At 36.6% G+C, this 26346-nt stretch overlaps 1 protein-coding gene across 1 annotated transcript; it reads left to right on the forward strand.

Moving 5' to 3' along the window:
• Positions 1-5118: 5118 nt before the first annotated feature.
• Positions 5119-26095, forward strand: nckap1l (NCK associated protein 1 like). The gene is made up of 31 exons (XM_072381865.1): positions 5119-5291; positions 7348-7458; positions 7817-7909; positions 8410-8466; positions 9027-9169; positions 9574-9664; positions 10040-10177; positions 10598-10646; positions 11213-11369; positions 11812-11868; positions 11973-12069; positions 12167-12276; positions 12631-12763; positions 12958-13039; positions 13893-13951; positions 14043-14188; positions 14274-14406; positions 14719-14838; positions 15261-15400; positions 16309-16440; positions 17429-17647; positions 17809-17939; positions 19129-19226; positions 20384-20477; positions 21360-21442; positions 22259-22339; positions 23129-23222; positions 23339-23455; positions 24072-24181; positions 24782-24871; positions 25575-26095. The coding sequence occupies exons 1-31, from the start codon at positions 5202-5204 to the stop codon at positions 25689-25691; spliced, it is 3372 nt and encodes a 1123-aa protein (XP_072237966.1). The 5' UTR covers positions 5119-5201; the 3' UTR covers positions 25692-26095.
• Positions 26096-26346: the final 251 nt, after the last annotated feature.

The following is a 26346-nucleotide window of genomic DNA, read 5'->3' on the forward strand; positions in this document are numbered from 1 at the left end:
AGTTTAAGAAGCTTTGAAATTTACCAGTTCTACTTGCTAACCCACTGGTGTTTTTATCGTCTTTAGCAAGTGCATGCATACATATACCATTTTTGTTGGGTTTTGAAATCCTTAGTAAAGGAAAGTCATGGCTAAATTTAGAAATTGCTTTTCTTCATTTAGCAACAATGCTAACATAGTGATTAACTGACACATTTTTTAAAACTACTGACGAAAATGTTCCTTCAGCTGCTTGATATTTGATCCAGACTACAAAATGTTTATGTAAACAATTGTAATTTGATTTGGTATTCAATTATTGCTATTTGGTATGAAATAGTGTATAAGAATAAATCTGATGACAATTAATCTTTTCCTTTTTTCCAAAGCTACTGGTGAAGAGATCATGGGGAGGAATTACTGTTCATCAGTAGCTGTGTGGAGGTGGGATTTGGTCAGAACAAACAGCATCTGTGTGTTCTGACAAAACATATTATCCAGAGCAACTGTGTGGCTCATGAATATTTTTTTTTTAATAGTTTTTAAACAGCAATAGTTTTGACAAATCAAATGTAGGCACATTTATATGTTAATTGTTTTTGGACAATTTATGAATGTATATGGTTAGTATAAGCAATATTTTGTCTGAACATAAATTTATAATTATACAACTGAGACATGCCACAAAAGTACAAAAATTATTTAGGGATCCAATCAATTTTCATTTAATTTTGCCATAAATTGCTACATTTCTGTATATACATACACTTTAAAATCTATATTGACTTTCTAAGAAGACATCAGTCATGTTTTTGTTAACTTTAACAGTTAGTCATTGCATGCATTCCATGTCTCATTTCAGCAGTAAAAGTGTTAAGATTTACTATGTACAGCATGTTGTCGCTGCTTGTCAATGATATTCCACTCTTTTCATCAGAGCTGTAGCCCATAATAACTTCTGTGTTTTGCTTTCCTTTCCGTCTCTGTACCAAGTCCCAACGTGCCATGGAAGAATGCTGTCTCTTTCAACTCCTCTATATGTTTAACCATTACATATGTAATTAGATGCAGTGGTGTGTCTCATAGCCAGGGGCCAAATCTACTTTAGTTAATCTGCTTCAGTTTTATTGAAAGACAGAGATAATTACAGGCCTGACAGAATATGTGTGTGTGTCTGTGAAACAATCAAGGTGGTGGGGATATGTTATTCAAGCATGTATATACTGTATCATCATGAACATGACTTGACACTTGCGGGTAATTTAATTTGAATGATCAATTGTTGGCAGCAACCTGTACTGCCAAAGTTCAAAAGGAATTACTTCCTAAAAAAGTTAAAAGTCTGTGGTTTAACTGACAATATTTCATCTATTACGACAATGTGATGGGACAGAATGAAGAACCCAAGCATAGGACACAGCTGGGTAAAGTAAAGCAACCGAGATTTATTATACAATGTAGGGATCAAAACCAGAAAATAAGGCAGGAAAGTACGTTGAACAGGTAAGGCCTTTATAAAAACATAATCCAGACAACAAAGCAGACATGAGTTGAGACAATTCACTTACCAGACACGACACAAGGGATAAAGGTTACGCTAGCCACAACAGGGAACACAACGATCTAGTATAAATAACAGAAACCGTGAGAGAAAAGCATGATTTATCTATTTGATTTGGTAAATGTTTGTCTTAAATAAGTTATCTGATACAGGCTGTTTAATACTAAAAAAACAACAACAACAATTTATTTTGATAGTTTTGCTGCTTGTTAACTTGTCTTTATTACAGTTTTGCTCACTTTAGTCTTACCTTACAGACAGGTTTATGGAATATCAATTGTTTTTGAATATCAAATGTCAATTGGATATTCATATGTGTGCAATGCACACCATAAGCTGGTAGTTTTTTCCTGTCTCTTATGACTTGAACAGACGAGTAGAGACAATTCACATTGATATAGACAAGCATGGTATATGGATGCAGCTTGCTAATCGAGGTAGCCTACCAGTGCGAGTCTCCTTCTTGTCGAAATATGATCCATTCTGGCTTCAAAATACTGATGATATGAACAACTAAATGTCAAACTGAAGACATAATGGTAATACATTGCAACTATAATGGTAATGCATAATTTGTCCCAGTGGCAGTTCTTTTATATAGTCTGTATGAAACTTAATGTACAAATGGGTCCTTGGGACTTTATTGGGCTAAATCATTTTAAATCTTTTAAATTCTTGGTTTTTCAAAAATGTCTTTGGAAAGGTTTCTTGGCCATGTGTGCATTAATGTAGGAGGATAGCTAACATTATTTATTAGATGGTAATGCATTAGCAATATTAGTAACACTTAATTACTGTTAACCCGTGAAACGCAGTCGTAGTTTCACCTCACATGGCAATTTTGCAGATGTTCCATAGGTTCTCAACAATGAAAATATAATGGTAACCTTTAAATACCATTTTCAACAGCTACTAAAACCCACTGTTTTTAAGGTTCAGACTATTTAAGAGCAGTAAAGACAAACTGTAAACACAAAACTAATTTCTTACCACGTCTTAGCTGATGCATAGTATTTTTAAGCAAACAGATGGATATTTTCTTACTTCACAGGGGTTAAACAGCAGGACTTCAGACAGATTAACGTCCAATATTCACTTTTCTTTTAGTTCGGTTTTGTTTCCCACCATCTCACTAAAGTCTGTGTCTGTTTTGCTACTGAACACTCCTGAACACACTTGCACTAGCTAGTTGTTGTAGCTGTTTTAAGATCATTAATCAAGTTCAAGTGTGCCAACTAATTGGGAATACATTAGAATCAGTGTAGAACCAGAGCCAAACAGTAGACTATTTGTGCATGCCTATATTTAGTCATTAGACAGACCACGTGTTTCACCATCCCTCTCCTTTGACATCTGGGTTGCAGCCGGAGCTGGCAGCACTTCCTCTATTATTACCATAACAGACTGAAAGGAAGTCTTTACTGTGCCTGGTCTCCTTTTTAGTTCACTTTTACTTCTTTTAACCTCTCTATGTTCAATTTTCCGTACAAGTTTTATTTGGAAGATAATGTTAGAGTCTTACAGCAGCCGTCTCTGATCTTTTTCTATCCACTTTAGATTCCTTAGCTCTATTCTTATTCTATATTCTTTATTTGTTATCATAGTGAAATCATCTGGAAAATTAAGCTGATTGATCAGATAATGAATTTTGAAGCCTAAATTGCCTCATGCACCACTCTCCTTCTTTATAAGCCAGGTAATACATTTTTTTTTTCACTTTCACTCACAAAGTGTAACCTCTCATCCGCCAATCCCCATCTTCTGCCCCTCCTCTCACACCCACATCTTCCTGTCTGCTTCCCTCGACCTTGTTAACATGTCTGTTGCTCTCTCAGTCTCTGCCAACATGGAAATAGTAAGCAGATTTTTTTTTTTCAACTCCACTTGACATCAGACATAATTTGACTTAACAGTCCACTCTTTGTGATTGCCTTTGTGGGTCTTATTAAGAAAATTACTCTCTCTCAGATTCTCTGCCCTTTTCAGTTCACACTTTACTTAACCTGTTACAAAATTCCAACAGGAGCTATTGGAGTCATGTGGGGGGTGGGGGAAGAACAGAACACAACACTTGCTTGTTGAATAACTTTGGCTCTTTCGAGTTTACATGACAAAGTCTTTAGTCTGAATAATTTTACTTGTGAACAGCTGGATGTGTACTGTTCATACTGCCTTCCTGTGAAAGGGAACTTTTTTAGCCATCAGAACGCAAAGTCCACGTCCATATGACCAGATGAAATTGTGGCATGGTAAAAAATGACAAACTCACATACTTTGAACATCCCACAAAGTAGAGGATCTGTGATTGCACCCTGAATCATTTCAAGTTTGTGCACAAAGCATCTGTTTCCTGAATAAAAATGTCTAACAAAATGACATCTGAAATGTAGCCACAATCCACGACATATAATCATGCTGATGCCTTAAATGCTAATTATGACAAGTGCATCTCTAAACATGTTCCTTTTAAATTCATCATCTAAAATATAGAAAATTACGGAATTCTGTCCATTCACAGACAACACAAATGCCCACAAAACAAAAGTTGTTTTTTTTCTCAGCTTGATTTTATAGGCAAATCAAAAAATCCAAAAAATGCAAAATATGTGCAATAGATGTTTTATTTTAACTAACTTATAGACAGTGGACTATTAAAAAAAGAAGACAGTCTTCCTCTGCAGGCCTATTCGCAAGGAGGTATAATATCATAATTGTTTCAAAATATATAAACAACATGAGCCAAGATGGTTGCTTGTCTAGATTTGAAAATAATTATTTTGTTGAAAAAAAAATTGAACTGAATGAAATATAGACAACTGTCTGAATTACTTTTAAACTGAATAAATCTAAAGAAACCAGGATGTTTCTCAATCATAATGTGTTCCTATTGTACTTTAGTTGATTATTTTAATTTAGCACAAAGGGAAATTGTTCTGTTGAATTCTTTTAATTCATTTTCAAGAGTGCAGTTTTTATAGTACAGTGAATTTTACTGTACCTTTCAAATGTTTCTCAGACTCAGTTTCCTTGATCCAGCAAATAGCTTTAGTTGGTTAATATCACCATCTTGTGGTAAAATGTGTATAAAGTTTTTTTTTTTTTTTTTTTTTTCAATTTTTAAAATTCATCATTGTACCTTCTTTATTACATTTCTTTTTATAGTAATAAAGTAGTTAGTTAATTAAATTGACATCTTAAACATCCTTCATATAATTTTGTATTTTTCTGTCATTGTTGTTCAAATATGCCTTCTTAAAGAGTTAAGGGAATTAAGGAAGTAGGAGCCACTGCTAACACCAAAAGCAGTAGCTTAGGTTTAGCAATGAGGAAACACGTCTGTGCAAATAATTTACATAATGAGATATTTTAATCATTGGATGTTTTTCTTTCCAGAATAAAATCAAGTCAGGTGATGTTAAACTACATAACTTACATTTATCAATTAAATAATGAATGATTCAATTATATCTTTTACTGAATTAATTTTTTTTGCAGTCAGAGGATGTGAGTAATTCACGGCTCCACCTCCACCCCATGAACCCATGTGACGTAGTGACAGGGTGAGGCTTTAGGTGCCCTTGTCTCTGAGGGTTCGACTGCTACATACAAGACCAGGAGGCCAGGGCTCGAACAGAGGGTGAGGTGCTGTGAACCCGCTGCTATGGACTACCAGCAGAAACTGGCTGAAAAACTCACCATTCTCAATGAGAGGGGGAATGGGGTGTTGATACGGATGAACTACATTAAAAAGGTGAGGGAAAATAAGAAGATTTGAAGGTTAAGTTACAGAAATGACTGATAGGGAACTTGTTATTTCAGCTCATATGATTTGTTTTAGTGATAAGAAAAATGTACGTACATAAATTCATCAACAACACAAAGCTATTTCCAAGTGTAAATGTAACATTATATTTCATAATTTTATAATTTACTGTTATTTAGAAGTTGTTAAGGTTATTGTAAAGGTTTATTTTCTGTTTCCATGGAACTATTGAATAATATGGCAACCTGATGGAAAATGTACTTTCTCTCTACAACATAAAGAATTAGGAACATAGTAATATATTACATCTAATATACAGACACACGCCAGAGTTTTCTGAGGAGGCTTACCAGCAGTTATAATCAAAAATGCACAAAATCTCTAAGGGCTTCCGAGTGTTTGTACTCGGACTATAAAAATAAAATTATTTAAGATGATCTTAATGCTGTTTGTGCACAGGTTTGTGTGAATGTTGGCTTTGCAGTATATGCAGTTCGGTCTCCAAACTGCAGCTGAGCTTATTTCTATAAGGGGGAAGTGCAAACAGGAAGTCAGCCTGTGGTGTCAGTCAGCTAAAATTTCAGTTGTTCTAAAATGAAAGCTGCAACACCCATACTTAAAAATACAACAAAAAAAGTCAGTACAAAAAAGAGAATTAAGAGAGAATTAAATGATCTAGCAATACATGTGAGCAGTTCCAGATTGTTGGACTTAACTATTATAAAATTACTTTATAGACACCATGTTTGGTTCACTGACAATCCATGCAGTTGTTGAGGTGACATGCAGTGTTTGTGCATTTGTATAAAAATGAATGATCGCATACTCGTTTGTGAAGCTTCAAGATTGTGTCTTTGATTTATGGTCTGTTGAACAATGTTGATTTGCTGCTCTAAATAATTTTTTCGAGGAGTTTTAACTGTAGTGACTTGAGGGACTAAGTCTGAAAAGACAAGCTGAACCTTGATCTTGATCTTTATCTTGATATAAACTGGTATGCCAATTGTCTTTTTCACTTCTGTTGAAAATGCAGCAACACACTGGACACATTTTGGTAAACTATGAATAAGACAAAATGTATTCAGATCGTAGATCATCATCTAATCGAACACCTGCTTTTCCCAACAAAAACTTAAATTTTTCCACCTATTTGAATATATTGAAGGTATTTTTCTTCTACAACTGAATTAAACAGTAACAGTAAAACAGTTTGTGGAGAGTGGTTTTATTTTAATTTGATCCCATTGACAAATGATGTCAAAGTAGCATTCGGAAGTGAAAAAAGTGCATGCAAACATAAACTGGATCTAACTTCCAGGTCTTAAAAGAGAAACCCTTGCAGAAGTTCCTTAAAACTGTGGCCATTCATGTGGCAGGAGGTGACTTCTATTGTTGCAAAAAGTAAGACTTTAGAAGTCTATGAAAAAATGATTCTATATCTCTAATGATTAATGACTTTAGTAAACCTTTTAAATGAGTTTGTTTGTCAGTATTTTCAACTGATTGTTTAGTTTAGATTAAAATAGATACTACTGTGTGCTTTGATGTGACGCTACCCTACCCTAACCTAACCTGTGAAGCCACTGACACAGTTAAAAACAAAGCAAAGACAAGTGGATGAGTATCAAATATGAATTATTTGAGCCTGAATAATTTTATGGCCGGCCTTGACTGTTATAACACTGTACATTTAAAGGCACATCTGCATTAGCTTCACTATTCAAACCAGGTGTCTGATTCCATTTTTCTTATTGCATGTAGCTCTAGTATGCGAGTACTTAAAAAAAGAACATGTCAGCAGTCAGACTTCCCACTTAGGAAGTACAACAAAAAAAATCCATGGGTCTCTTGTGATCTGTTTGCGTTCCTCTTTTTTTTTACTGGCACTCATCAGCAAAAAAAAAAAAAGAAATTAAAAAGACCATCATACCCACAAGGATTTCTTAAAGCTGCAGAAAATGAAAACATGTACCTTCCTGTCATAATATTAAAATTAAAAGCATCGAATCCTTGTGTTGTTTACTATTCCTTTCCTCACCTGCAGATATGTGCAGATCCCAAGCTGAGACCATCCTTCCTCACAAATAAAGCAATGGAACCTGCCGTCAAATATATCAACAAGAAGTTCCCCAATATTGACTTCAGAGGAAACATTGTAAGTATGAGACAGGGTTTGTGCAAGGTTTGATTTTTATATCACCATATGAGGATTTTTGTTTTTCATGCTTCTTACTTATGATACTAAAGATTCTCAGTAGATACGCAATTATACGAAATTGTCATTCTGGGAAATCATTGTGACACAATATTCATCAGTTTTTATTTTCTTTTGCAGCTGTTCCACAAAAAATAAATGAATAAATAGATTGATGAATTTTAATTTATGATATAATTAATAATATAAAATTCATTTCATGTGATTCATTCATCAATTGATTCATTCCTAAATCGTATTAAAGACATTTTAACCGGAGCTAATCATGACAATCACTTGTTTTTATGACATACTACAGCAAAATCTGACCAGCATCCAGCGACAGAAATCTGAGGTGCTGGCAGCCACAGCAAGCTACTACGACTCTTTTCTGGATGTCAAAGAGTTCAGGGTAATCGTTGTTTTGTCTCATCTTTCTCCCTTTCTCTGTTTGTCTCAATCAGAATTTTCAATGACGTGAAAACGACCATTAGTATGTTGTTGAACAAAAGTGGGAAGACAATGAAAACTAACTGTGTGTCCTATAGATTTGACCTAATTCCTTAGAAAATAGGAGACAATGGTTTTGATGCTGAATTGGGGAATGGTTTGATTCGAACTGCGAATTTATATACAGAGTGATTATTCTGATATAAGAAATATTTCATTATTATTTCATTCCTATTGTCAGTTGAGATTACTGCAGCTTTTGCATCTTTCTTCACATATCTATATTTGTATAATAGAGTCACTGGTGGGATAATTTGCAAATTTGCTGTAGTAATATGCTAATGATAACTGACTATTAAGGTTTCTTTTAAAATAATGAAAGGTGCAAACATAATTTACATATTTCTTTGTTATTTTATCTCTTCACTCTCAAACCTATACATCTCTCAATTATTCCTTCAGGATCACGTTTATGAGTTGCTGAACACCATAGATGCCTGTCAATGCTTCTTCGACATTGTAAGTACCTGTGTGACACTGAGTTGTGCCAAGAAAAACACTGAAGTTAAACACCAGCCAACTATCTGGAAAACTATTGTTTTTTTTTCTCTCTATTTATTAATTGTGAGAATACTATAAAGCACTCTAAAAACACTGCATACTTTCACTGATTTCTACATTTTTAGTATCAAAAACGCTATGCTATATCTTTTGGTATTTATTACGTTTATACTTTTTAAAATATTAAGCCTTTTATGCAAATTTCAAATTTCAAACATGACAGCTTAAAATGATGAAAAAGACTTCTGCAACAGCTTTTTCTAGTTGTAATACTTCTACTACTACAATCTTAACTCCTGCATTCTACACCCTGCCATTCAATCTATGCTGTTGTCTCTCCACACTGCATCAGCCTCACTTTGCGCAATTTATCAATTAATTTTTATCCATGACACTTAAACACATGATACTTTCTTATATATCACACCAAATCCTTTTGCCTCCACTGCTTAAGTAACACATTGTGTCTGGGGTATGTGAGTTGAGAACGTTTCATGATCCTGACATTTTAATTTCAGGCTTTTAACTTTGATTTCACCAAAAAGTACTTGGACCTGATCGTCACCTACACATCTGTTATCATCATGCTCTCTCGAATCGATGACAAGAAGGCTCTGGCAGGAATGTTCAATTGTGCCCACGAGATGACGAATGGGAGCAGGTGAAAAATAACTGCCAGACAGCTACTGACATCACACAATTATAAACATTCAAGTTCATTTGAAGGAAAGGTTTTTTTCTCTTACTTTTGACTTATTGACTATATTTATAAGCTAAAATAGCGGAATGCTTATCTTCATTTAAGTCACAGACTTATAACACAAATACATGCATTCTACATACAATGTACATTTGACGCATGAAAGACCGCACACGGCTAGCCGCTCGACATTTGCATTACATCAACCACCAAAACTGAAATGATGTTGACTTATTTCATTTTCTATATCCCACTATGACAATACAGTAAACAAGTTTGTTCTAGCAAAGAAAAGCAGTGCTATAACTGTGTCATTTCCTACTGTGCCTACACCTATTAATTACATGCTACAATAAAATGTGCAGTGACCCAGCCTATCCGCGGCTTGGCCAGATGTTTCTTGAGTATGAACATCCTTGGAAGAAGCTCACTGAGGAGTTTGGTCCCCACACAAAGGTAAATTCAACTTAGAATAAGAGTGTCTTTGTTTACCATCAGATTAGGAGATTCTTACTAATGCAAATGCTGTATTGTATAAATGGGATATATTTCAAGTTGCACCTTCACCATAAACTCTGCCTTTATTCATGTTACCACATCAAGCACAACATTAATACCAAATGATTCACACCTCTATCCTGTCATGTTACTTTAGATTTTTTTCAATTGCTTAGAATTTTTGTTATAACATCATAGAAGTAATGATAAATAATTTCCAATTCACATTATATCATGTTACATTATTCCAAAATTCAGACTTATTTGTTATTTATGAAATCTCAGCGTTAGTTACCTGTCTTGCTGTCCTTTCCTCCTCTGTCTTGCTCTCAGTCTGTAACAGCAGCATTGCTTTCACTGAAGATGATCTACCCTCGCAGGAATCTGCCGTCAGAGCAGTGGCGGAGCGCCCAGCTACTCAGCCTGCTCAGCACTCCAGCGGCCATGATGGACCCGGCCTGCTGTGACACTGTGAGTCCGCCCTCCTGTCACCACTTCTCCTGTAAATTTCTATGATAAAGGGAGGGGATGATAGAGACATAAAATAATATATAAGATTTTTTTAAAGCCTCTGTGGTCTTCTCACAATATTTACTAAATTCAGTAAAGTGTACATTGCAAAAAGATGTGAAATAGAGTAGTGATAGGTCTCTTTAGGTAGATTCTGTAATTTAAACTTTTGATTTTCAGTGGAGTATCAATATTTTTAGAAAAAAACGAACGAACAGTAAAATGCACAGTTTACATACAAAACAAGTATGTTATGCAGGAAGTTAAAGTACCAATGCAGAATGAAAAACAATTTATGGCAATGTGATGTCTGTTGTTGTAGTTAGCAGCTGAAGTAAACACATGTGTATTGTTGGTTAACATGCTTGTTGTCCATCACAGATGGCATGTGAATACTTGTCAATGGATGTGATGGAGCGCTGGATCATCAGTAAGTGTTTATTGTCCTGTGATGTCTTTGTCAATGTGAATAAAATCCCCCATGACTGGCAACTAAAGTTTGGCTTTAACACAAAACAATGACTGGATCTCAACCTTTTGACATAAAAATTATTCCATTTTACATCAAGGCAGAAGCCTGAAAAGTACCTTATTCAAAAAGTATGGTAGGAATGATGTAATTTCCTGAAACAGCATCACTTCATTTTTCACTATCCCCGGCTCCTCAACAGCATTCAATCAAGTTGCAGAAAGAACCATTAATTATCAAGATTTGTTTGAATTTGATATAGAATTACATTGATGTTTTACAGATCTATAGTTGGTGACGAGAGGACAGTAACTTGTTTAGGACTAGAAACACAAAGTTTAGGAGTGAACAGACTCAAGACTGGAGTATTGTGGGGGTTTTTTTTCAGAAAAAAACATTTAAAAAATTACAAGATATCAATTGAAAAGAAAATCTAATTAGTGCCTACATCAAATTTATTAAACACAAACAATACTTCCAGGCCATTAGGCTATATCATAACTGTTGCTAATTTCCTCTACTTGTAGTCGGCTTCCTGTTGTGCCACACCAGTCTGAATACAAACCAGGCCTCCCTGGAGCTGTGGAAGATGGGTCTACGGAGTGGCCTCTACCTCAACCTCACCAGAGATGAAGTTCTCAACATACACAAAGTCACTGAAGACCTCTTTGATAACATCAAAGGGTATGCAACATATGCTGCTGTACTGCACTAATAGAATAATAGCCCATACATAGCCACCCACAAAACAGACGGAGGGTTCAAGAAAATGATAAAAGATAACCAAGAGGAACAAGTTTAAGCAAATTTACTTTTATGCAATACCTTGACAATAATGCTTCTTTCATCTGGTTGTTTTGATCACTTGTGCCCTTTACGAATACTTCAGAGTTTAATTGAGTGTGACATGATTAATAGTGTAATAGTATTGATCGTTGTCCAGCAGTGCAGTAATTCTAATAAAACTTATCATTGTCTTGAAAACTGAGCCAAGACTTTGAAAGGAAATGTCAAGAAGAGAATTTAAAACAAATTCAGTGACATAGACCCTCCTTCATCACTGCAGTTATCCATCTATCAGAATATAGATTAGTTTCTTATTGTTTTCTGTCTTCTTTTTTATCAGATACAGCAAGCGGATTGCAGACATAAAGGAATGCCGTGAGCATGTTATACTTCACTGGTGAAATTACTTAACCTCTTTCATTTCATTAATATTCAGTGATATGGATTTACTTCTAAATGAGCAGTTAGAGACAATAGTCCATTCCTTTTCCATGTTACCAGTGGAGCTATGCACAGGGATAAGAGGCAGTTTCTGAGAGGAGCAGTGAAAGAATTACATAAAGTACTGGAGGACGAACCTGGACTCCTGGGACCAAAGGTAGAAGTACTACGGGAAGCAATTTAACCAATAGTGGCTGTGACTTTTTCCTAACATTCCTTCTTTTCTTGTTCCTTGAACCAATCAAATCTCCAAGGCTCTGTTTGTCTTCATGGCTTTGTCATTTTCCCGTGACGAGGTCCTTTGGCTCGTCAGACACTCTGAGAATATGCCAAAGATAAAGACGCCGGAGGACTACAATGACAAGTAGGTCAAAGGTTCACAGGAAGTTAACCATGGACTGCTGCAGCTGCTGTTGTCACAGTCATACAAGTGCACAAAACTTTGGCAGCAATCTGTTGAATTTTAGTTATCTAGAGGGCAGCCGCACTGAAGTATATGAGGCATAATTATCATAAAACCTCTTGCTTTCACTTGACATCCGTGCTTAATCTGAGCCCCCAATAATTAACAGCAGCATATTTGTCTTCACAGAGTAGCAGCTAGTTACAGTTATTTCAAAGATGACATAATAAGGAGCAAAAAAATACAGCAAAATTATAATAGATTGAGTTAATGAAGGTGAGTTTGGTGTTCAATACTTTTTTCCTTTTTTCCCAGTCAGATGGCTGAATTGCTGTTTTACATGGAGAAATTAAGAGGACTAATGAGAAAGTACAACCACGTAGTTCAGCGCTACCACATTCAGTACCTGGCACAGTTTGACGCTTTGGCTCTCAATGACACCATGCAGGTACCCAAAGATAACAAAATCATGCGTTTGCAATTGACTTGTTGGAAACATGCATCATGTACTATTTAAGAGTTGTGGTATTTTGAATTCTTTGTATTTCTCTTAGTGGTTGTTTCAGATGAAGGAAGTGAAAAAACATCAATGCTAAGTACATTGTTTATTTCACTAATCAAGACTCTTTTATTCAACTTCAGAACATGTATGTGTGTCCCGAGGAAGAGTCAGTTCTGTTGACCTCATTTGTTTCATCCCTCTCTGCTCTTTCAGTTAAACAAGGTAACCACAACAAAATACATGTCATTTTTCAAAATTGTAAATGAAACACAAAATATTTACAGAACACCTCCAATTATACTTTAGCATTTCCCTGAAAAACAAACAAAACTGCATACATTGCCCCAGAGCTATTATGTATGGTTCAGATGTTACCTGTATGCGTTACCCATATTGTGGACATGAATAAAGTGATTCCAATTTTTTGTCCTCAATACCTGCAGCCCTGCATGTTTGAGATGTTTCTCTTCCTCATCACACCTGATTCAAATTAATTGGCCACCTTTTGAACTTGTCATCAAGTTCTGCAGCTTGTTAATGAACTGTTAAATTGAGGTGTGTGTAAGCTGGGAAACATTGAATGCAGCATGAAGCCCCCCAAGATACCAAAGTCAAGTCCCAACAACCAGGATTGGGAAAAACTATTGTAGCTTCAGACCATACCAGATGTTTGCTTTTGAACTCTGTGCTGATAATAAACTGCATAAAAACATTTCCTAATTGACTTCATTTTGATTTGTCTTAAATGAACTCCAGCCCAGAGATGATGTTTCTAGTTCTTGTTTGTTTTTTTTTTCTTTCTCTACAGTCTTATTTTGCATTTGTGGACGCAGTAGAAAACTATTACATTCCCTTTTTTGTCCACCCTGTAGAGTGTATATGGTGTTTACTGGGAGTTTCTTGACGTAATGTACAGTAGCTGATGAAATCCACAGTCTTTGCTCACTTTTTTCAGTTGTAAGATGATCCACCAGCAAAAAGCTAAAAACAAAACACACACACACGCACCCAGACACACAAAGACACACACAAACCCCCCATCAGATTGTAATAATGTATTCCTTTTTCTCTGCAGTGGAAAACAAAGAAGAGTTTGATTTCAGAGCACTTAGACTGGACTGGCTAAGATTACAGGTTTGTATTTTAATTGTATAGCCTCAAATGCCACAAAAAGTTAATTCATAAAGTGTATGTATGTGTAAGTTTTCTTCTTCCTTCATTTCAGGCCTACACAAGTATAAATAAGGCCCCTCTTCCATTGAAGGACTATCCTGACTTGGCAAAGGTGATGAACATGATTCAGTTTCACACCAAGATGCTAGACAGCATGGAAGAAATGCTCCAGGAAACATCTGAGCTGTCCCTCCTCTGGTCAGTCTCTTCTTTTCTTTTCTCTTGTCTTATATTGTCTTCTCTTCCTTACAGATTTGATAACTGCTTCTGCTCTTTTTCCCAGTTTCTACCCTCGGGTCTTTGAGAAGATGTTCAGCCAGTGCAATGATGAGACGACTATGAAGCGTTATCTCATGGCCTTCCCCTCAGTCTGTTCCCATGTCAGTCAGTGTACGCACATTCTCTGTCCAGAAGAGGTCAGTGTTCTGTTAACTTCTGAACAATTTATTAATCAAAAGCTGTGGGGCACTGCACTTATATATATGTATATAACTCTTATATGACATGTGAGATCATGATGGCTGTAATATACATTTTTCATTAAAAACTATACTGAAACAAAGATATTAATTTTTAAAATACTGGGTTTTATTTAGGTTTTTTTTTCATCTTATTCCAAACATTTTCATGTTTTCTATTTCAAACCAATCCAATAGTGAACAAAGTATTTGAATGCATCTGTCTGTGCAGTCACACTCTGCTCTGTGTGTTGTGATTTGTGTGTGTAGGCCGAGGCATTGCAGAAGAGGAGTCTGCGCCTGTGCGTGACCTTCTTGGAGCAGATAGCTAAGCAAACCAGTGGCGTTGTTTTAGAATTATGTGCTGAGCAATGCAATCTCAGTGACCAGGTGGAGTCTGAGTCTATTTAAAATTTCAGAAAACCAATTATCCAGCAGAGTTTGATTCTGCCAAATACCAAATCCAGATATCATCATGCCGGCCTCAGCTTGGCATCAGGGTATTCGGCTGAAGTCCGTGAGCAGACTTGAGAATTTGAATAAAATGATAACATAGGTCTGAAACTTTGGAGGTGGTTATTGCAGTGCTGTTTCTCAAATCCCTCGAGTTTAATATGACGAAAGCTCTTCTTTAATTTTGCTTGAGCGATATGAACAAAAAAAAAAAAACATTGGATGTTTGACTTTGAGGGAGTTTTGCTGTATTTGATTGTTCTTCTTCCATCTTCCATCTTATAACACTTTTTCTCTCTGTCTCTTCCAACTTCTGTCTTTCTTGGCATTCATATTTTAAAATTAAAATAAACTTTTAGTTGCTGCCTAAGCACTGTGCTGAGACCATCAGCGCTGCTCGCCACAGAAAGCAAAAGAAGCCAGTGGCAAAAAAAGGAGAGGTCCAGAAAGAGAAGCCAGGTGCTGAGAGCCTGAGGAAAGACCGGACGGTGTCCACCAAGTCAGTGATTCTTCCTGTTATTCTTGATTATTACCATCACATAATATGTTGATCTCACACAGAAGGTTTTAGTAAATCTGAGTGTAACTGATACATCCCTGATTTCTTAAAATATGACACATTATCAACATAACTTGCTGTTAAGTTTTTGGCTCGGCATTATAAGGTTAAGTTAATACAGTATGTGTTGATAGAGAAGAAAAATTCACCAAATGTTAAGGGTAATAGTTTTATACTGAATCAATGCTTAACTAATGTAAGACTCGTGATAATCTAATGCATTAATTAAGATGTATTGTGTCATGAATGTCCATTTTCACTTCATCACTCTTATGCTATGTCCTTGAATAATTATTCATGTATCTTCAAAATGATGATGAGATGTTCACATTGCATCAGACTGACTGATGCTAATAAAGTGTTGCTATTCTAATGTTCAGTGACAATTTTAAAACAATCCCTTCTCCCCACGACTCTGTACTTGCTATAATTTATTAGAAAGGCAAAGTAAAAATGCTCTCAGGCATAATTTGGTTTAAACTTTATTACCTCTCAAGCTGAATCTGTCAAGGTTGACAGGCGCTCAAACAAGCCAGTAAAAGTTTGAAATATAATATCTCTGCCTGTTAGAGCCTCGTAGCACATTTTATTTTTGGTGTTTTCATAGTTTGGTCATCTTCTCTTTATAGCCTCACAGCTCCTTAATTAAGTCTGAAAGATCGTAATCCTGTCTCTCCCCCTCCTCTCACATTTCCTCCCCTCTGTTTGAGTTTAGGGATATCCTTTCAGTTCTCTAACTTCTTTATCACCTTATATGTATGAGAGCTGAACATCCACACTAAAGTCACTGTCATAATATTTGTCCCACTGACTTGTAACCTTTTTTCCTCTGTCTCTCTGATTCTTAGCGTGGACAAGATGCACATGACTCTGACAGAGCTCTGCTCCTCCTACAGTCTCTGTGGTGACATAATCGTCTTTGACCACATTGTCATTCCAACAGAGTTCCTCCTTTCTCAACTGGAGACACGCCTGTCTGAGTATGTTGACTAGGAAGTGGGGGGAATTGTATTTTTCTATACAGTGTGGACAATGTAAATCCCAAATATGTAGAAAATATATTGAGTCGCTGAAATTACTTGTTATATTTTTGTCCCTCTCATGTCGTGAGAATAGCTTGTGAAAGATTACAATGAGTTTGTCATTACAAAATTGACATTAGATTGTTTCATCTGCAGGTGCACATGCAAGTTCATGTATGTCTGCATATCAACATAATTCCAGTCTTTTTGCTTTTTTTTATTCTGTTGATTCTATGCTATAAAATCAGAGAGCAAAAACTTTCATGCTTATTTGGCTGACATTCTGCTAAACAAAAGCTGCAAAAATGTTTAACATTTTACATCTCACACCCTCATTAGTTGAACTGTATGTACTTTTTTTTCTCTCTCTCTTTTATGCCCTACAAATAATCAGGAGAATCACAGGGAGTTTAGCTCTTGAGAAATGTGTTCCCCATCACTGTGATGAAGCATGCTTTACTTTCTGATTCCTTCATGTCAAGCTGTGTAACATCCACTTAAAAATCCCCACAGAGACACTTCATGTCACTCAAAACTGTTGTTTAAATTAATGTTTGTTACCAGGGTATCTTAATCCATCCATCCATTATCTACCGCTATCTTAATGTTTCTATGAATATGTCCCACTCAGTCTCTATGTCCTAGTTGATGATTAGCTGCCATGTTACATAAACATCATCGCCCTTAAGTAGCAGCGTGCTGCAAATGATTGGTCCCTCTGTGCAAAATCGTAAGTACAATCAGTTAGAGAAAGAGGAAGAATGAAGGGCCCCATGAAAAAATAAACACGTTTAAAGTGAAGCACCGCAGCAGTGGATGTGCTAAGCTGAGAGTTGTGCAAGTAGAGTTGTGCCAAGTCAACATGGCTCGTTAAACCAATTTTAAGGTCCCATCTGTCCAACCAGAGCATGGTGACAAGTGATGTTATTTAAACATGTTCCTCCAGGATCATCGTGAGAATGGCCAATTACAACCAGACCACCCAGGAGATAGCCCGTCCCTCTGACCTCTTGGCAGGGATAAGAGCCTACATAACCAATCTACACAGCTTATCAAGCTACATCAATGTGGATGTGACACGGCTGGTGAAGAGTGTCCTGCTGCAGCAAACACAGCCGCTGGATTCCCACGGAGGGCAGACAGTTACAACCCTCTACACAAACTGGTGGGTGTGGGAGACATGTCCCTTAAAAACTCTGATCTGTTAACATTTGTGGCACAATTATCACATGCAGAAACATACAGGAAGCACAATTACATGCAAGCAGCACTGTTTCTTGTTTGTTGCCGAGGATTGAAAAAAAAACATTGTTTTCTACTCATCAGGTACCTGGAGGGTCTCTTACGTCAGGCGAGCAACTCCCACATCGTCCACTGTCCTACGATGCACTGCTTTGTCAGTCAGACTACCGACACTGAACCGAATTTCAGAGCCGAGCAATTCTCAGATATTTCAGGTCAGCCCCACAACTTGATGGTTGTAATTTAAAAGGCAGGGAAAACTGATTTGTATCGGAAGTTTGTATCTCCTCAGAAGGTAATGAGAAAAAACATCTGATTTAGTAAAAATTAATATCTAAGTCTAGTTGTATTTTTTACTTTAACTGTAAGTTGCAATGTTGGCTGCAATAATTCTAAATACATTTATCAGTGACTTATAGCATTCAGTATCCATAGCAAAAGCTCCAACTTTTTTTAGCAGATCTATTGTTATCATTTGCACGTCGTAGAATAAGTTAGAAGTTTAGCCACAGCAGTGCCACTATATTATGAAGGATTTCAGTCATATGAATTTAGGCTGGTATCAGATCTCCTTGATAGAATTTTATACATATTTATTTTATGTGAGTAAGGGAATGGGAATATTTTGCAGACAGATACTTCTATACTTGAGATTTACACATTCTCTGTTTGTGTGATTTATTATCATGAGCCCACGTGTCAAAAGATAACTTGTAGATTTCTGTCATTCCTATTAATGCTCACAGAGCATTATTGCTTAAGGGGGTTGTCATGGTGGTGGTTACTTGTCCTGCAGTTTATTCTGATACATCTTGCTTATATAAACTTCAGTATTGCTTATCATCTTCCCCACTGTTTCCTCCTTACTTCATAACTATACCAAAATCAGTTCTGTCTCTCGTCCACACAGCCTGCAGTTCCACCTCTGACTAGCTCATAGGAGCAGTGGACTTCCTTTTGAAGGCTGTGTTCATTCTACTACATATTTTGGCTCACGCATATATAAGCAAATGTGATCACTGTACATCCATCATAGACAGATCTCTGTAAGCACACACTCATTCCTCTGCATATTGTCATCCCTGTTTTCTATATTCATCCCTCAGTGATGTAGGCCTCACAGAGATTTACTGGCAGATCCATGAAACAGCTCAGATTTTATCCACATACGTCCTTACCCATCCATATTCATTCACATGTCAAGTTCAGTAAAAGGTCTTATAGCTGCAGTTTTCTCTGTTCCCTCATTCTACTGCACCCTCTAATCAAACTTTCTGTCATGTTTTCTCTCTCGTCCATTTAATTTGTAGAGTTAAGCTTTGTATAAAAATCCTGTCAAAACATGACACCGTGAGCAGAAAGTATCTCCTCAATCTTAACTTATTCATATCATCTTCTGAACAGAATTGCAGGCTCTGGCAGAGCTAATTGGTCCATATGGCCTGAAGTTTCTTGGTGAGAATCTGATGTGGCACATCACCTCTCAAGTCACCGAACTTAAGGTACAGGACAATAAAAATGGTTTGTTTTAGAAATTTACATTTGTCACCAGCAATATCAAGGTAGTTAAGCATATCTATTTTTAGCTAACACAGGCCATTGCAGAGTTACCGTGGTAACTGACCCTACAAGCTTATTATCCTTAATGACAGGTTACCTTCAACAAAGTGAGAGCTTTCCTTTGACTCCTCCCATCCTGCCAGGCCTGAACTAACTGTCTCACCGCTTCTTTTTAAATTCATATAGTATATATCAAAGCTCATATTGGAACAAATAATTTTGCAGAGATTTACGTCTTCAAAGGCTTTTTCTCTTTTTTTCAAAATTCCAGTTGATTACTGAAGGACTCATGACCTTAACATGATGAATTGATCAATTAGTCCTCAATGCAAGAGTCCATGTGCTCAAGAATAATTTGTTTTCTTTCCAAAAAACAACTTTGGATTACACTTTTATATTCAGTTAACATAAAATTAAGACAGTTAGAAAGTGAATGTGTGGACTTTGCTTAATAAAGTGTAGAGGTGTTAACTTATCTTTGCAGTGTTTCTGTATGATAAATTTCATGCAGGAAATGGTGGAGCTGCTCTTTTTATACCCAGTGCTGTGGTGAATCACAGTATCTGCTCCACTAATGATGGCTTTTTTTCCCACAATGCATGCATGCACTTAACTCAGTTAATTTATTTAATTCTGATCAGCTCCTCTGGAACTAAAGTCTCTTATCTAAGAGTCCATCAGCAAAGAGTTCAAGTTACAGTCAGAGTTTGTTAAACCTGCTTTCTGGAACAGAACACAAATTACTTATTCGGACAAATACACAACTAAATACACAAACACTGTAGAAGTGAATAAATATTTTCCTCTAAATACATGCATGGAAGAAAGTAACTGGAATTAATTCAGTTTCTTGTGTCTTAGGGGAAGCTTTTTCTCTGTATTTATTGAATATCATTAACTTAATTTTTAATTTTTCTTACATTCAAGAAGGCTGTTAATACTGCTGTGCTGTATAAGGCTCCCACTTTGACACCTGTGATTGAAATCAGGAGTCGCAGAAATAACTGCCAGACGGATTTGTCACAGCTATGGTCTCTCCATTGTAAGTCACCACTGAAGGTGATTTTATCACTTATTTCACTCCCTTCTCTTCTGTCAGAAAATGGTGATTGAGAACATGGATATCCTCGTCCAGATGAAAAACAACTTTGATAAGCCAGAGGAAATGGCAAATCTGAAAAAGAGGCTGACAGGTGAGAAGTGAGGAGAGGAAGGTGAGGTGGAGGTAAGAGGAGAGGATGTGAAGGTAGAGGCAAAAGGTTGATTGGAGTTGAAGAGAGAGTGACAGAAGAAGGTCCAGTACAAAGCACAAAGTGAGAGGGGGGAACATGAAACAGATTGAAGGGTAGTAGCAAGAAGTGAAGGAGCACTATTGAAGACTTCTAATTCAATGCTGACACAAAAGTAATTTTGTACTCACCTCTATAAATCAAAACTTTCCCTGTCTAAAGTTACCACACTGAAGTCTTATCTCATTCCCACCAATTGAAGTAGTATGTATGTAATTACACTGAATTGCTAGTTTAATCTTGATGGTGATTACTCTGGAGGAAAAAGAATTGACAAGACATTTCTGTTTCCTATGCTCTGCTACTTTTTCGAGGCAACTCGACACTTTACCATCAAGATTTATGTGAAACCTAATGCCAGATTACTAACTAATTTGTTCAGCTGGAAGCATATACATGTCTTGTTACTTATCTAATGTTTAATGTAGTTCAACCTCAGCTTGGCTAACTAGAAAAGAAAATTCTTGTTACTCAAATTGTCAAATTATGTCCTGTAATATGGGTTTAACAATCACATCAGTATATGTCTGTGTTTTCATGGATTACTCACATTCATCTTGTTTTTATAGAGTTGAACACTTTTTCCAGAGACGTCACAGTATCAGAAGCTAACTCAAGAACAAATGTCCATGTGGACTGTCAAACACTGTTCAGTGACAGCTGCTAATTACATATTCACTTGCACTGTTGCACTGCTCTGAAAGAGTCCCCGCATGCTCCATTTAGTGCTGAGGTGTACATAATAAACACTCAAGGAACACTGATCCATTTCATTTGCACGTTTAGGTGGAGACAATGTCATGAAGAGGATGACCATCATCGGAGTGATCCTATCCTTCAGATTAATGGCACAGGACTGTCTGAAAGATGTAATGTCCAGCAGGTTTTTATAACTTTTGTGATGAAAACACATAGTATGAACGATATGAGGATTTTCTTTTTAATCAGAAAACTGGTTAATTGAAAATATATGTGTACATTTTGATAGCCAAGGAGATTCTAGAAGGAAAACTGAAAAATATTTCTCTTTAAAGTGTTTCATGAAGTTTTTCAGGCTCAAGTTTTCTAGTTGTTTACTGTAAGGAAATGTTGCCTGGTTTATTCATTTTCAAGAACAGCAGGCAACATTTAAAGTAGTGATTTTCCCAAACATAAGACACCAAAATCTTTAAATAAAAAATCACACCTGAGTAAGCAACGGGTCTGAGACGTATAACTTAAGAACATTCAGAAGAACTCTTTTAGGCTGCACAGCTTACCTCTTAATGACACCTAATAGTAAAAAACAGCCTAGTTTACAAAATTATTACGCATACAGTCTAAATATTTCAAACCAACATAAAACTCTGTAGAAAAGGCACAAAACTGCATAAAATTCTAACATGTTATGGGCAATAAAGTTTTAAATTCTGGTGCCAGCCACCCTTTGAATGGATTCACTCCCAATGTTCAGACAATACTTAATGCACACCCATGAACCTTTGCCTCATGTTTACATTTCAACACAACAACGTGTGTGCCTACTTATATTCAAACCACTTAGTTTTATGACATTATGAATTTATGAATGAAATTGAATATTTCAGGTGAATAACAGATTTTTGCCAGAGACCAGTTGAAATGTAAACATTTTCTCTATCTTATATGAGATCCAATATAATGCACCATGTAATTCTGTAATCTAGATGCTACGGAAGCATTGTCCCTTCCTGATGGGACCCATTGAGTGCCTGAGAGACTTCATCTACCCTGAAGCTGACATTCAGGTAAGCACAGATGTTAAAAAGAAAGCTGCTATCTAAAGAGGCATCTTTGTGTAGCTGTCCAAAGTGCACATCACAGCTTTTTAACAGCATATTAAGATTTAATTTCCAGTTCGCTTTTTGTTAGAAAAATTAAGACATGTTATATTGCCTTACATTCAAGTGTATATTTAACCTTTGACATTGAAAGTAGCATGTGTGGCAGATGTTAATACATCAAGATAACAGATAACTTTCAACAGTCTCAGAGTTTGAGAGCCTAAAATAAACAGTATTTTTCAGTTCTTCAGTACCCACCAAATTAAATTCCTTATCTCCCTCTGGAGCAATCTGTGTGACTGTGACTCATGAACTCTCCCTCCCTTTACTTACGTCTGGCTTTTGAGTGAGGCATGACAGCCGTGCCACAGCCTGGGCTAGGATAACCCCAAAGACGTCAGCAGCCCCATCATGCCTCCGTGAGAGAGACTCTGACCACTGGTGCAACTTTGCTCTCGAAACCACATCAGTGGAAACATTCTGCCCAGACAGTTCAACTATGCATACCAGAATTAGGGCAAGGTGAAAAGTTGTGTGACAGGACAAAAGACGCCTATACAATATTTAGTGACACTCTTTAGGCAAATTACACAAAATCACCATTCTGCTGCTGTTTTTGATTTGTGGTACAGGACACTGAACTGAGAAAACAGTGACATTTTTAATGAGGCATGACATTTGAACCTCAGTGAACCATCATTTTAAAGGGAAAAAAGGGTGAATGAGGACATCAAACACTTTGTGATGTTACAGGTGACTCTGAGTGTTTTTGAGCTGGCTTCTGCTGCAGGGCTGAAATGCGATATTGATCCTTCCCTGGTCACAGCTATTGGCAGTATGCAGACAGGTAATACTTGCACTATTAGACCTCCTTTGGCACATGATATACTGTGGAGTAACTAACTACTTCTCTTGAAGACAGAATGCCCTTTTAAATTTTTTTTTTCTGTAAAAACCTTGCAGATAGCACATCAGTTGATGAAGAGTTCAAGCTGTCTTGTTTGCTGCTCGTCTACATTGCTGTGTCCCTGCCTACCTTGGCTCTGGACCACAACTCCCTCTACAGCCGAGAGCATGGAGGTGAATAATCAGTTGCTCATTTCAGCTGCTACAGACACCGCTTGACAGTAATTAGTCTCCAGACAACCCTCAACCAAACACTAATCGGATGTTAATTCCAGACATTATTTACCAGCTCCTGATAGTGTATGAAAAAAGCTACTCCACCCTGAAACACTAGCATCATACTTTCCAGTCTGACATGGTCCGAAGAAAAGCATGTTGGTTAATAAGAAACACGTTTTTGCTGAAAGACTTTTGTTTACAGATAACTCCGGCTGACGTGCATCGATACAGTTACTCTTGGCATGTGGCCCTGCTGACCCTAACTGCTTGGCGCTGAGCCTAGACTGAAACATTAAGAGTAGCAAACAGCCAAGATTTCTATCAGAGAGTAAAGTGGCATTCGTTACAGATAATTTTCTTTGCCTTTACTTTCCATTGACATATTTGAAATAAATTAACCCTGTGAGCCTGAGGAAACATGCTCAACGTGCTTCCTCTTAAGTGTTACAGACCATTAAATATATTTGTCCAGTCGCCCCGTCCACAAAAACATCCTCTCTGAGACTTAAGTACAGGACGTGCTTTTCTACAGTGATTTTCATTGATGGCTTTTGCATTTTTATTTTCCTAGGCCACAACAACAACATCCACTGTTTAGCTATAGCTATCAACCAGCTGGCTGCTGCCATGTTCACCGTGCAGAAAAGGAACATAGAGCAGCAGCTCAAAGAGTTTCTCTTGGTGAGTAAACACTGATTTGAAAAAGACCAGGTAGGTTTGAAAAGACAGCCAAATGTGTTTTGGTATTTATTACTATCTATTGCTAAAATTAGATATTAATTTCTTCCAGTGTTTGTAATGAAACTTAAAATGAAATAAACAGATAATTTCCAATTTTTTGCCATGTTTACACCCCAACATTTTAAAGCTCTGAAGTAAAAACAGCAAAGTCAAACTTTTGATTTCGGTGTCCTTTTGATGTGAAATACTGGATAGTTCTAGCACCTCAGGCCTCCAGAAGTGATTCAGATGAAAGAAGTTTGTGAGGGGAAAATCACTCGGTTGAGCAGTGCTCATCTTAAACACCTGGACATTGTTTATGGGCTATGGCGAAGTACAAACACTTTGACAGATGCTTGTCTTGATCTTATCTCGCACAGAATTTTTTTGAAAGTGATGAAAGCAAATTGGTTTATTGGGTAAACGACCCTGACAATATTTCAATGAAAGAGCTTTCTCAAGACACTGCCAACCTTTTGCCCTGGCAACATTCAAGCAGCAGCAGCGTAAAAGCATTTAGTTGTTTGATTTGTCTCTTTTTAACTCCCTATCATTCCACAGCTGGCCTCCTCCACTTTGCTTCAGCTGGGACAGAATGTAGAAAGAGTGGAGAGCAAAAACAGAGAGTCCATCTACCTGCTCCTGCACATGGTAGGCTCTCCAGTATATAGGGATTAATTTTCTTTGCTATTACAATAAGGTTATTGTGGGCTTATAATTTGACTAATGGAAAATGCAGTAACACTTCATTAATTCAGGTTTTTCTCTTTACAATAACCCATCAAGCTTGCAGAATCTTCTACAATGAATAACTGCTTAAATCTCAAGCACTAATAGATGAATAATTAACAATACATTCATGTGAGCAGTTAATAAATGCTTTAAAGTAATATAAATATTTTAAATAGGTTCTTAAAAAAAGAATGGACTTCTTTTTCTCCCATAGTAAGAACTAAGATTAGACATGTTTTTTGGGTTTTTTTCTTCATGGAGATAGGCAGGAATTGCAGTTCTAACGTTAAGTGCTTAGCTTTAAGCAATGCTGAATACATATGATAGTTTATTTCTCTGTTTCTCTGTTAAAACTACATCGGCTTCTTTGGAGGACATGTTCCCTTGCTGCAATGAAAACTATTTTAGTTTGTTCAAAACGTAGCCAACAATAAATGCACCTTTTTCTCTGATTTATTCAGCTTTCTGAAGAGAACAAATATATATCTGAAACACTACTGACTGGATTATAAAGATCTTTATCATCAAGTGTATGTGAACAAATCGGTTCTGATCTTGTAACAAAATTTCTGATGAAATTTACAAGAAAAATCTTTAACACTTGTTACGCTGATTCATCTAGATTGTGGAGGAGTCTCCGTTCTTGAGCCAAGACATGCTGGAGAGCTGCTTCCCATATGTTCTCCTCCGGAACGCCTACAGGGAGGTGCACAGGGCCTTCATTGTCACCCTAGAATGAAAGCTTTTTTGTTACTATCGATCGAAAAGAGTGTGTAAATGTACATGCATGCATTCAGCTTTGTAGGTTTTTCATGCAGGTTAAACAAAGACTTGATCTCTTTTGATTCTTCCTTTTATACTTCCGTTCATGCCCTTTTATTGCCAGTCCTACAGATTAGATTTTTACCTGCTGTAGTATTAAAATGATCAGCATTATTGAATTATAATTATTGAATTATTTAAAACAATCATGCATATTCTACAACATGTCAGTACCCATCATTCGGACTGGGACAAAAGAAAATGAATGTTTGATAATCATTCATTACTCACAAAGCTTATCTCGCTCTCAATATATTTTGTATAAAATGGTTGTTTTATAACATTATTTCTTTCAAATTCCCCATTAATAAAGATGAAAACGCTGATTTTCTTCTTGGTCATTCAACATGTGTTTCTTGTTTATTCCTCCACCCTTACTATCCTCCCAGCCCTCCTCCTTGCATAAGAGTCTTGTCTTCCTCATCTTTTATGAGCAATTTTAAATGATGCACTCCAGCTTTACAGAAGCGAAAGTGCTTTTTGCTTATTTTAGGCAACCCTTTTCACGATTATTTTTTCCAACCAGCTCCCTTTATCCTTTCTCCTTTCTCTGCTGTCTCCTCCCTTCCCAT

The sequence above is a fragment of the Leuresthes tenuis genome, unplaced genomic scaffold, assembly GCF_036924035.1.
Source record: "Leuresthes tenuis unplaced genomic scaffold, fLeuTen1.0.hap1 SCAF_3, whole genome shotgun sequence".
NCBI classification, from domain to species: domain Eukaryota; kingdom Metazoa; phylum Chordata; class Actinopteri; order Atheriniformes; family Atherinopsidae; genus Leuresthes; species Leuresthes tenuis.

Coding starts and splice junctions, on each gene's coding strand:
- nckap1l (XM_072381865.1), top strand. CDS start 5,202: ATGGACTACCAGCAGAAACTGGCTGAAAAACTCACCATTCTCAATGAG. Junction 11,370..11,811: donor CTCTTTGATAACATCAAAGG/GTATGCAACATA, acceptor CTTTTTTATCAG/ATACAGCAAGCGGATTGCAG. Junction 12,764..12,957: donor CTCTCAATGACACCATGCAG/GTACCCAAAGAT, acceptor ATTCAACTTCAG/AACATGTATGTGTGTCCCGA.